At 46.1% G+C, this 13,951-nt stretch overlaps 1 protein-coding gene across 1 annotated transcript in view; it reads right to left on the bottom strand.

Moving 5' to 3' along the window:
* Positions 1 to 13,439, bottom strand: part of LOC146050291 (uncharacterized) — an 87,826-nt gene extending 74,387 nt beyond the window's left edge. Inside the window, exons 1-5 of the mRNA XM_083167221.1 lie at positions 13,360 to 13,439; positions 7,211 to 7,298; positions 6,545 to 6,642; positions 4,199 to 4,310; positions 1,090 to 2,409 (exon numbers count right to left, since the gene is read on the bottom strand). Of these exons, the coding sequence (XP_083023347.1) occupies positions 1,090 to 2,409; positions 4,199 to 4,310; positions 6,545 to 6,642; positions 7,211 to 7,241 (1,561 nt within the window). The 5' untranslated portion in view covers positions 7,242 to 7,298; positions 13,360 to 13,439. The remainder of the gene's footprint in view (positions 1 to 1,089; positions 2,410 to 4,198; positions 4,311 to 6,544; positions 6,643 to 7,210; positions 7,299 to 13,359) is intronic.
* Between the last annotated feature and the right edge of the window lie 512 nt (positions 13,440 to 13,951).

Genomic DNA, 13,951 nt, shown 5'->3' with positions numbered 1-13,951 from the left:
CTCCAGCTGTTGTTGAACTATACATCCCAGCATGCCCTGCTACAGTTTTACTATTTGGCCATGCTGAAACTGATGCAGGGAATGCTGGGATGTGTAGTTCAATAACAGCCAGAGTGTCAAGGTTAGTCATCACTGTACTAGGGTGTGGTGGGAGAATAAAATAGTGTGCCGAGCATAGAGAGGCACCGTGCCCGAAGCATGGCGAGTGGACGCGGTGCTACGGTTCAGTGTCCATGTCGACTGTGTAGAAATTTTAGACAAAAAAAAATGTGAAAAAACCCCATGTTGACTGTCGACCTAGCCCATGTTGACCTTATGGTGTTGACCATCCTTCTGTCTACCCAATGATCCATACCCATATGTCCTGTACTGTTACATCAGCTACATAGCCTCTATACAAACAATATACAGTATTGCTAAAAAACCAATTCAGACTGACCCTAGAACATAGCCTATTAGTTACCGTGAAGGTGACACTAGTATACAGTATATGAGGGATATGAACATTACACAGGGTAGTACTGCACCTTATGATGCATAGACTGACAGACTTAGTACATTACTAGTATATTAAAAGTGCCACCAACCTATAGTACATGCAGCCATATATGAAATTATGCAGTGATATAACCCAGCTGTTACAGAACGGATTGGTGGCATTGTCATATTGGCACCGCCCACAACATGGCTGCCTTGACTGTCTTTTCAATCTTAAATGCGGGACGTCACAGGTGTAGTTAGATGGTACAGTTGACACATGCAGCTGTGTGATGTGCGATGACTTTAGCTTTAAAGACGATGATTACATTTGTTCTTCTGAATGTAATTAGAATTGCCCTCTTGGTCATGGATGAAGTCTTTGATTTGGTACATCTAGTTTGCCCTGTTCTTACTTCTCCATCCACATGAGCTCTCTGAAGTCCACACAGGTCCAACCACTCCTTAATCACATCCAACAAATATGGACCCTCCCGTACAAATCCTGAATATTGTGCATCTGATGTATTTAAATGGTTTAAGACGAGATTGATTTATCAGTTTCCTTGGTCCTGTCTCTTGTTAGAACCACTTCATATGGATATTATTTTTAATCTGTGTGAGTTCCCTGATGTCTCATGAGACTTGATTTGTGTGTAAACCATCTCCCACACTTAGAACAAGAGAATGGTTTCTCACCGGTGTGAGTTCTCTGGTGCACGATAAGATGTGTTTTCATTGTAAAACATTTCCCACACTCTGAACATGAATACGGTTTCTCGCCTGTGTGAGTTCTCTGATGCCGAATAAGTATTGATTGCTGAATAAACAGTTTCCCGCACTCAGAACATGGGAATGGTTTCTCACCCGTGTGCTTCCTCTGATGCTCAACAAGAGAGGATTTAGCTGTAAAACATTTACCGCACTCAGAGCACAGAAATGGCCTTTCGCCTGTGTGAGTTCTCTCATGTATAAGAAGTTGTCCCTTATATGTAAAACATTTCCCACACTCAGAACACTGGAAGAGTTTCTCATCCGTGTGAATCTTTTGATGTACAATAAGTTGTGCATTATATGTAAAACATTTTCCACACTGAGAACAGAGAAAGGGTTTCTCACCCGTGTGAGTCCTCTGATGTATAGTAAGTTGTCCCTTGTAAATAAAATATTTCCCACATTCAGAGCATGAAAAAGGTTTAGTTTTGTTATGTTTAACAAGACTTGCCTGATGTCTGATAAGACTTGATTTGTATGTGAAACATTTCCCACACACGGGACAAGAAAAGGGTTTTTCACCAGTGTGAGTCCTCTGATGTACAATAAGTTTTGACTTTTTTGCGAACCACTTCCCACACTCAGTGCATGGAAATGGTTTCTCACCTGTGTGAGTTCTCTGATGTACACGAAGCTGCGCTTTATATGCAAATCCTTCTCTACACACAAGACATGGATACGGTTTTTCACCGGTGTGCGTTCTGTGATGTATAAGAAGTTGTGATTTGTTGGTAAAACATTTCCCACACTCAGAACATGAAAATGGTTTCTCACCTGTATGCATTCTCTGATGTCTACTAAGTTTGGACTTTATGGTAAATCCTTTACCACACTCGGAACATGGAAATGGTTTCTGACTTATGCAAGTTCTCTGATGCTTACGAAGAGATGATTTCTCAGGAAAACATTTCCCAATCTCTGAACATAGAGCTACTTTGTTGAAGATATGATCTGTAGTATTTGTAGCACTGTCTACGTTATCAATGGAGCATCGCTCATGATCAAAGGGATCAGCTTTATCTGTACTGGGAAGTACTTTATATGTATTTGGGACAATAGGGGTCTCTCCTGCAGTATCTTGTACAATGTGATCTTCCACTTTATAATCTGTAATAAATTGTCGTTCCTCCAAGTTATTCCCATGTCTGCAGCCATCTGCTGGAAATAAATATAAGGAAGTACAGTGAGATGGGTCAAGGTGTCCAGTTGTTTCATATTGCAAAATTATAAACAGTTCATTCCAATTATACAAGCGCATCAATAAGCACATTAAATGCAATGTCCTATCCACGGTGGATGTTGGGATGAAGTGTGCAATGATACAGGTGTGAGAATCACCTGCTTAACTGCCTTAGTGTTACTAAAACAAACAAAATAGAAAAGTCCCAAGGGGCTATCGGTCCTTGCAGCCTCACTTCCAAATGGAGGACCATCCAGTAATCCTCACTCGCAAACTCTCCAGAACAAATGAGGAAATGCAGGCGCCTGACTTGTATGTTCCGTAGTGTGATTTTTTTTCTCACGTGAAAAATAAACAGAAAAATATATGTGTATCAGTGACACAATTTATAATAAAATGATGGGGGTGAAATGAACCCAGGGGAAGAAAATCGTACCGCAACTCACTCTGTTTGTAATAGAGCAGGACCCAGCAAGCCACAAGGATAAAAGAAACCGCTATACACCTGTTACACTTCACTGCAGAGTGAGTTGTGGTGCCTTAGTGTCACTGCAGAGTGAGTTGTGGTGCCTTAGTGTCACTGCAGAGTGAGTTGTGGTGCCTTAGTGTCACTGCAGAGTGAGTTGTGGTGCCTTAGTGTTACTGTTAGTCTAAATGAAGTGTATATATTCATGGATCATTGCACAGAAGAGAACAAGTTTAGAACATAGAGGGGATAAGTAATAATGTCATAGAAGGAAGATCATGGGTCATGGCAGCAGTGGCGGGCTGGGCCGGGGGGCAGGGTGCCATGTGCCCCCCGGGCCACTTGGTTACCTTAGTGTCTTGGGCCGCCTCCACTGTACAAGAAGGGCCGTGGTGGTCCAGTCAGTGTGCCGCAGCTGCATTTTAGAGACCACCTGTCCCCGTGTGGCAGCCTGCTTGTGAAGGCGACGGCCCCTCCAAAAATGGCCGCCGCCTTAGAGGAGACAGACACTAGAGGAACTTCCATACCTCTAGTGTCTGTCATAGAATAACAGCACGTCCAGCGCTACCCGGAAGTGCGGAATCGGGTAGCGCTGGTGAGCTGTTTGAAAAAGAAGCATGGGAGAATGGGTGAGCGGGGCCGCGGGCAGGGGGACACAGAAAGATGGGATGGTGCACGGTGGGGAAGTAATGCCACTGCCACCGCAGGAGCACACCCCTCTTCTTATCTATGCTGGTCCTGGCTGTCAATCACTCTGGTTAAGTGGATTCTCAGTAGGGGGAGAGGCTACACTACCCTCACTGTCAAGCAGCCCAAGCCCCAGCAGCATGGAGAGAGAGACGGGGAGGAGGACAGAGGATCTTTACTGTACATGCCATGAGGTACAGTATCTACCCTGCCTGCGTGTGATTTGAGGATGGAAGGGAGGATGATGGGGCATTATATAATCTGTGTGTCTGTACTCATGTAATGTATGTGTGTGACTATGCATATCAGTATCTGTGTGTCAGCATTTGTGTCAACTTCCATGTGCAAGTTTGTTAATATCTGCCTGCATCTGTGTGTAATGTGTCAGTAGCTGTCTGTATTACAGTGTCAGCATCTGTCTATGTATCAGTGTCACCACCCCAGTCTGCCTCAAGGCCCCAGTTAGCTTAATGCAAGCCCCCTTTTTATCGACCACACACTTTTCGGGCCAGTGCTCAGTACTTACCCCCTTGGCTAAAAGTTGCCAGTCAGCCCCTGCATGGCAGAGAGTGAAGCAAAAGATAATGTTGTCCTGCGGTCAGTGTGTCACTCACCTGCGCTGATATCTGTAGGGATTTCCTCCTCCTTACACGGCCAATCACAGCTCACATACGTCTCTTCCTCTTCTTCTACAATTTCTACTTTAATGGCAGTCAGGACGTCATCCTAATTATCCCAGAGACATAATATAGCATATAACTAATGATCCATAACTAATGCCAGGGCCCTAACTACGGGGGCTAGGGGGTCACACACTATGGGTGCTGAATAGGGGGGGGGGGGCATAGTTATTGAGCTGAGGGAGACAGTGTCACAGCAGGAGGGAGAAGATGGAATGGAAGCAGTACGACAGCTGGGCAGAGAGCAGTGGGTCTTCAGAGCGGGTCCGTTGTTGTTTGAAATTTTGCTCCAAGTCACCAACTATAGGAGCTCGCAGGCCAGCAGCCAACCAGGAAACACCACTGCCTCTCCTAATTGGCTACTGGGATGCGAGCTCCTATTGGCTGGTGACTCGGCGCAAGATTTCAAATAGTCACGGACCCGCTTTAAAGATAGCCAAGCAGCCCACCGCTCTCTACCCAGCTCTCACACTGCTTCCGTGCTGACGGCTGTTACCGCAAACATAACTCTTCTGTGGCAACAAGCATGAAACCCCCTTGGCAGAGTATGTAATCCTCCATAGCAACAGGCATGAAACCCCCTGTGGCAATGACCATGAAACCCCTTGGCATGGAACATAAAGCCCCTGGCATCGATCATGAAGCCCCTGGCATTGAGCAGGAAATTCCTAGCAATTAGCATGTGGGTAAGTGGCACTAGGTGGTATAATATGTAGTGTTCATTCTAGCACCCACTGTGAGGTTAGCAGGCTGACCGTAAGACTGTAATTATGATATTTTATTATTTGTAGTGAAAAATGTACACTTTAGTCAGTCTGTACCCTGTAGTCTCTATGTATGTCTATATTCCCCCTATATGTGTGTGTAGTTCCAGATCATATATTATTAGGCTGTATAATCCCACCAGAAATGTAATGTCTGTATTTCCCAGGACTTTATTCATGTAAGCATTATACCATTGATACCATTTGCCCGTGCCCTTACTTGGTCATACAGGAAAAGGGTTATCATAAACTGTCCTCCCAAAAGGCAATCTCCACAGGGGGTGATCCAATTACCCTGCTATTGTGCTGCTATTTACAGGAAAGAGATAGCAGAGGAACCATCTCCACAGGGGGGTTTACAATTCTTTGTAAACCTCTGGGCTCTAGCAGACTTTGTGGAACCGGGCACCGCAGGGGGTGATCGAATCCCCCTACTATCAACAGGAAGGTTGTCCACAGGGGGTGATCAGCCCATAATGTAATCAGCCGATTATTGTTCCTGCTATTTACATGAGGGTGATAGCTGAAGGACAATCACCACAGGGGGTGATCAAATTCCCCTGCTATCAACAGGAAGGTTGTCCACAGGGGGTGACCACCACATAATGTAATCAGACTGTGTTTTGTATCTTGTGTTGACACTGCATCTGCATATCTCTGGCCACTTCCAGACTTTCTGGAACCGACCCCAGCAGGGGGGGGGGGGGCAGCAGCAGTAGCTGGGAGGGGGTGATACCTGACTCTTGAATCCACCAATCAAGATCCACTGCAAGCCCACTTTCGGTTTGTGCACCGTGGGAATTGAGAAGTTTTTAAAATGACTGGCACACAAGCCAGGAAGAGAAGATTTTGATGGACTGTCCTGGACTAAGAGGTTATGCTCTGTCTAGGTATCGTGTGGACTTATATGCTATCACTGCTGTGTGGAATAAGTGATAGTTTTGTGCTTTGGACTGTGATGCTACAAGGACTTTGCTACCCGGATGTTTTTATGCTACCATTTGAATCTTTTTCCTGTCTTCATCTACTTTCGTGTGCTGTGATAAAAATAAACCATATTTTGGTTTCATCTGCTCGGTGTCTGAGTGATTGAGGAACCCCGTATCTTCACACCCACCATCTTTAAAAACCCATGCAGTTCCTGTTCCCTGCCTGAGGTGTCACTGTCTGCTGTGGTGTTTCTAACACAGGTCTGGTTTGCATATCCGTGCTGATATACTGACCACACTGTGCTAGAAGCACTACAGCAGACAGCGACTCCCCAGGCAGGGAAGAGGAACTGCATGGGTTTTCACACATGGCGGGTGTTAGAATGAAGACCAATATGTAACGGGCATCATGGTGTGTGGCGTTGTGTGTAATGAGCATTAAGGTGTGTGATGTGTTATAGCTGCTAGCTCTGTGTGACCACACCCCTCGTGACCCCACGCCCATTTTTGCCAAGCGCATTGGAGTTTTTTGGGGGTTTTTTTTGGGGGGGGGGGTTTACATAGAACAAAGGTAAGAGAGCACCTACCTGATCCTCCTGTGGGATCCTGTGATCTTCCTCTGTACACTCCTGTGAGTGGTGATGGGGGAGATCTCTCTCTGGGGTATATCTGCTGCTGGATCCATCTGTAGGAGACACACAGTGACTGAGGGGTAGATTTATTAACTGATGATCAGGGGAATATCCCTGATCTATGACAGCCGCCGAGCGGGTGTCTAGCGTGCGGCGCTGTAGGGCCAGAGGCATAGCGTAGCTATGATATTTCGTAGTGCCCGCCTGCCTCCTGCCTAATTTATGAACGGTCAGCATCGCTGACCGTTCCGCCGCCTGCAGCTATCGACTTTGACAGCTGCAGGCGGCGATGCCCTATACCTACAGCAGGGACAGCGCTGTCCCTGCTGCTGGCTCTGAGCTGCGCTGGGGATCTCGCATGAGTAGCCAGATCCCACGCATGCCCAGTCCAGGCGGCCAGGGAGAAGCAGACAGAGACGCGCTGTCAGCTGGAGGAGGCATCGCCGGAGGGGGGAGTTAGCGCTCCACCGCTTCAGCCGGCAAGATCTTAGATCTTGTCGCTCTCCCCTGCTGCTTCGCCTCGCTACTGAGGTTTTAGCGCCGCTATAATAAATCTACCCCTGAGGACATTGTATATATGTGACCATCTGTCTCCTGTCTGCAGTAACTGTCTCCACTTACCCAGTGATGAGAGCGGCCAGTGATTCTCCATCTTCACATCCCGGAGTCCTTCTGTATTCTCCGGCTCCTCCTGACACTGTATAGGAACCTGACACACACACAATGACACAGTCACCACCCAGACACATCCCCTGGTGTTACTGTATAACGTCCCCTTCCCAGCAGTCACCTCTCCCGTCACATCCCTGGTGTTATTGTATAACGTCCCCTTCCCAGCAGTCACCTCTCCTGTCACATCTCCGGTGTTACTGTATAACGTCCCCTTCCCAGCAGTCACCTCTCCTGTCACATCCCTGGTGTTACTGCATAACGTCCCCTTCCCAGCAGTCACCTCTCCTGTCACATCCCCCAGTGTTACTGTATAACGTCAACTTCCCAGCAGTCACCTCTCCTGTCACATCCTCGGTGTTACTGTATAACGTCCCCTTCCAAGCAGTCACCTCTCCTGTCACATCCCTGGTGTTACTGCATAACGTCCCCTTCCCAGCAGTCACCTCTCCTGTCACATCCCTGGTGTTACTGCATAATGTCCCCTTCCCAGCAGTCACCTCTCCTGTCACATCCCCGGTGTTACTGTATAACATCTCCTTCCCAGCTGTCACCTCTCCTGTCCCATCCCGGTGTTACTGTATAACGTCCCCTTCCCAGCAGTCACCTCTCGTGTCACATCCCCAGTGTTACTGTATAGCGTCCCCTTCCCAGCAGTCACCTCTCCTGTCACATCCCTGGTGTTACTGTATAACGTCCCCTTCCCAGCAGTCACCTCTCCCGTCACATCCCTGGTGTTACTGTATAACATCCCCTTCCCAGCAGTCACCTCTCCGGTCACATCCCCGGTGTTACTGTATAACATCCCCTTCCCAGCAGTCACCTCTCCGGTCACATCCCCGGTGTTACTGTATAACGTCCCCTTCCCAGCAGTCACCTCTCCGGTCACATCCCCGGTGTTACTGTATAACATCCCCTTCCCAGCAGTCACCTCTCCTGTCACATCCCCGGTGTTTCTGTATAACGTCCCTTTCCCAGCAGTCACCTCTCCTGTCACATCCCCCGATGTTACTGTATAACGTCCCCTTCCCAGCAGTCACCTCTCCTGTCACATCCCTGGTGTTACTGCATAACGTCCCCTTCCCAGCAGTCACCTCTCCTGTCACATCCCTGGTGTTACTGTATAACGTCCCCTTCCCAGCAGTCACCTCTCCTGTCACATCCCTGGTGTTACTGTATAACGTCCCCTTCCCAGCAGTCACCTCCCCGGTCACATCCCTGTATTATTACTAGTGATAACAGTAATGTCACTGTGACACACCCATAAGCCCTCACCTCCCCGTTCACGTCCCTGTATTATTACTAGTGATAAGAGTGATGTCACTGTGACTCTCCCATAAGCCCTCACCTCCCCGTCACATACCTGTATTATTACTAGAGATAAGAGTGATGTCACTGTGACACCCCCATAAGGCCTCACCTCCCCGGTCACATCCCTGTATTATTACTAGTGATAACAGTGATGTCACTGTGACGCCCCCATAAGCCCTCACCTCCCTGGTCACATCCCTGTATTATTACTAGTGATAACAGTGATGTCACTGTGACACTCCCATAAGCCCTCACCTCCCCGGTCACATTCCTGTATTATTACTAGCGATAAGAGTGATGTCACTGTTACTCTCCCATAAGCCCTCACCTCCCCGGTCACGTCCCTGTATTATTACTAGCGATAAGAATGATGTCACTGTGACGCTCCCATAAGCCCTCACCTCCCCGGTCACGTCCCTGTATTATTACTAGCGATAAGAGTGATGTCACTGTGACGCTCCCATAAGATCTCACCTCCCCGGTCACATCCCTGTATTATGTACAATATAATAATATCACATACGCAGCGTGTGGCGGGGGATTATCCCTCATTATATATCACTATACAGACCCCTCCCCTATATAATAATATCACATATGCAGCGTGTGCCGGGGGATTATCAATCATTATATATCACTATACAGAACCCTCCCCTATATAATAATATCACAGACGCAGCGTGTGCCGGGGGTTTAACCCTCATTATATATCACTATACAGAACCCTCCCCTATATAATAATATCACAGACGCAGCGTGTGCGGGGGGATTATCCCTCATTATATATCACTATACAGACCCCTCCCCTATATAATAATATCACATACGCAGTGTATGCCAGGGAATTATCCCTCATTATATATCACTATACAGACCCCTCCCCTATATAGTAATATCACATACGCAGCGTGTGCCGGGGGATTATCCCTCATTATATATCACTATACAGACCCCTCCCCTATATAATAATATCACATACGCAGCGTGTGCCGGGGGATTATGCCTCATTATATATCACTATACAGACCCTTCCCCTATATAGTAATATCACATACGCAGCGTGTGCCGGGGGATTATCCCTCATTATATATCACTATACAGACCCCTCCCCTATATAATAATATCACATACGCAGAGTGTGCCGGGGGATTATCCCTCATTATATATCACTATACAGACCCCTCCACTATATAATATCACATACGCAGCGTGTACCTTCTACCGGGGGGATTATCCCTCATTATATATCACTATACAGACCCCTCCCTTATATAATAATATCACATACGCAGAGTGTGCCGGGGGATTATCCCTCATTATATATCACTATACAGACCCCTCCCTTATATAATAATATCACATACGCAGAGTGTGCCGGGGGATTATCCCTCATTATATATCACTATACAGACCTCTCCCCTATATAATAATATCACATACGCAGCGTGTGCCGGGGGATTATCGCTCATTATATATCACTATACAGACCCCTCCCCTATATAATAATATCACATACGCAGCGTGTGCCGGGGGATTATCCCTCATTATATATCACTATACAGACCCCTCCCCTATATAATAATATCATATACATAGCGTGTGCCGGGGGATTATCCCTCATTATATATCACTATACAGAGCCCGCCCCTATATAATAATATCACATACGCAGCGTGTGCCGGGAGATTATCCCTCATTATATATCACTATACAGACCTCTCCCCTATATAATAATATCACATACGCAGCATGTGCCGGGGGATTATCCCTCATTATATATCACTACACAGACCCCTCCCCTATATAATAATATCATATACATAGCGTGTGCCGGGGGATTATCCCTCATTATATATCACTATACAGAGCCCGCCCCTATATAATAATATCACATACGCAGCGTGTGCCGGGAGATTATCCCTCATTATATATATCACTATACAGACCCCTCCCCTATATAATAATATCACATACGCAGCGTGTGCCGGGGGATTATCCCTCATTATATATCACTATACAGACCCCTCCCCTATATAATAATATCACATACATAGCGTGTGCCGGGGGATTATCCCTCATTATATATCACTATACAGAGCCCGCCCCTATATAATAATATCACATACGCAGCGTGTGCCGGGAGATTATCCCTCATTATATATCACTATACAGACCTCTCCCCTATATAATAATATCACATACGCAGCATGTGCCGGGGGATTATCCCTCATTATATATCACTACACAGACCCCTCCCCTATATAATAATATCACATACGCAGCGTGTGCCAGGGGATTATCCCTTATTATATATCACTATACAGACCCCTCCCCTTTATAATAATATCACATACGCAGCGTGTGCCGGGGGATTATCCCTCATTATATATCACTATACAGACCCCTCCCCTATATAATAATATCACATACGCAGCATGTGCCGGGGGATTATCCCTCATTATATATCACTACACAGACCCCTCCCCTATATAATAATATCACATACGCAGCGTGTGCCAGGGGATTATCCCTCATTATATATCACTATACAGACCCCTCCCCTATATAATAATATCACATACGCAGCGTGTGCCGGGGGATTACCCCATATTATATATCACTATACAGACCCCTCCCCTATATAATAATATCACATACGCAGCGTGTGCCGGGGGATTATCCTCATTATATATCACTATAGAGACCCCTCTCCTATATAATAATATCACATACGCAGCGTGTGCTGGGGATTACCCCATATTATATATCACTATACAGACCCCTCCCCTATATAATAATATCACATACGCAGCGTGTGCCGGGGGATTATCCTCATTATATATCAATATAGAGACCCCTCTCCTATATAATAATATCACATACGCAGCGTGTGCCGGGGGATTATCCCTCATTATATATCACTATACAGACCCCTCCCCTATAAAATAATATCACATACGCAACGTGTGCCGGGGGATTATCCCTCATTATATATCACTATACAGACCCCTCCCCTATATAATAATATCACATACACAGCGTGTGCCGGGGGATTATCCCTCATTATATATCACTATACAGACCCCTCCCCTATATAATAATATCACATACGCAACATGTGTCGGGGGATTATCCCTCATTATATATCACTATACAGACCCCTCCCCTATATAATATCACATACGCAGCGTGTGCCGGGGGATTATCCCTCATTATATATCACTATACAGACCCCTCCCCTATATAATAATACCACATATGCAGCGTGTGCCGGGGGATTAACCCTCATTATATATCACTATACAGACCCCTCCCCTATATAATATCACATACACAGCGTGTGCCGGGGGATTATCCCTCATTATATATCACTATACAGACCCCTCCCCTATATAATAATATCACATACGCAGCGTGTGCCGGGGGATTATCCCTCATTATATATCACTATACAGACCCCTCCCCTATATAATATCACATACGCAGCGTGTGCCGGGGGATTATCCCTCATTATATATCACTATACAGACCCCTTCCCTATATAATAATATCACATACACAGCGTGTGTCGGGGGATTATCCCTCATTATATATCACTATACGGACCCCTCCCCTATATAATAATATCACATACGCAGCGTGTGCCGGGGGATTATCCCTCATTATATATCACTATACAGACCCCTCCCCTATATAATATCACATACGCAGCGTGTGCCGGGGGATTATACCTCATTATATATCACTATACAGACCCCTCCCCTATATAATATCACATACGCAGCGTGTGCCGGGGGATTATCCCTCATTATATATCACTATACTGACCCTCCCCTATATAATAATATCACATACGCAGCATGTGCTGGGGGATTATCCCTCATTATATATCACTATACAGACCCCTCCCCTATATAATAATATCACATACGCAGTGTGTGCTGGGGGATTATCCCTCATTATATATCACTATACAGACCCCTCCCCTATATAATATCACATACGCAGTGTGTGCCGGGGGATTATCCCTCATTATATATCACTGTACAGACCCCTCCCCTATATAATAATATCACATACGCAGCGTGTGCCGGGGGATTATCCCTCATTATATATCACTGTACAGACCCCTCCCCTATATAATAATATCACATACGCAGTGTGTGCCGGGGGATTATCCCTCATTATATATCACTATACAGACCCCTCCCCTATATAATAATATCACATACGCAGCGTGTGCCGGGGGATTATCCCTCATTATATATCACTATACAGACCCCTCCCCTATATAATAATATCACATACGCAGCGTGTGCCGGGGGATTATCTCTCATTATATATCACTATACAGACCCCTCCCCTATATAATATCACATACGGAGCGTGTGCCGGGGGATTATCCCTCATTATATATCACTATACAGACCCCTCCCCTATATAATATCACATACGCAGCGTGTGCCGGGGGATTATCCCTCATTATATATCACTATACAGACCCCTCCCCTATATAATAATACCACATACGCAGCGTGTGCCGGGGGATTACCCCTCATTATATATCACTATACAGACCCCTCCCCTGTATAATAATATCACATACGCAGCGTGTGCCGGGGGGATTATCCCTCATTATATATCACTATACAGACCCCTCCCCTATATAATAATGATAATAACGCCGCATTATACAAAGGGGGCGCTAGGGATCCCCGTTATACCGCACAGTATATTATCACCCCCTCTTATCTTCCCTTGTGAAGAGCATAATAACATGATCACATTACCTCTGGCCGGCTCACTGACCCGGATCTACATTTACAATATGTCACTGTTGTCACAAGCGCTCTCCAGGTTCCAACATGGCGCCCGGGGAAGTGCGTGCCCCGCCCCCTTTTGCGTAGTCACGTGGTCAATACTTTTGAACGTCCTACGTGATACTAGAGCTGTTCTTGTGAGTCTACAGAATAATGGCCGCAGCTGAGGACAGATGAAAATGTCTTAGTTATAGTTGTGGTCTCCCTCCATCAGCTAGTGCTTCGCTTCCAGCGTCAGGGCGGGCGGGGTGATGGGGGAGCCTCGGAGTTCTCGCTATAGTATAGTAATGTGTAGTGACAGGAGTGTGACACATGGATGTAATGCACAGGCAGCATTAGCTCGGCGCCCGTGTACTCCGCAGCGGGATGTATATAACATACATTATATTGTATCCTGCCTTATCATAGATGGGTGACCGTGACATGCTGTGTATTTACGGCTGATTTGCGTTCAATTCTGCACCAGCCCCAGTATATGAACTGGTTTGGAAAAATTTTTTTACAAAAAAATTGTCCTGCATAATAAAGTCAATGGCATGACTCCTACTGGCAACAAGTGGTA

The sequence above is a fragment of the Crinia signifera genome, chromosome 12, assembly GCF_055691185.1.
Source record: "Crinia signifera chromosome 12, ASM5569118v1, whole genome shotgun sequence".
NCBI classification, from domain to species: Eukaryota; Metazoa; Chordata; class Amphibia; order Anura; family Myobatrachidae; genus Crinia; species Crinia signifera.
The sequence above is the reverse complement of the archived record's forward strand: the minus strand, read 5'-3'. Positions and strand labels throughout refer to the sequence as shown.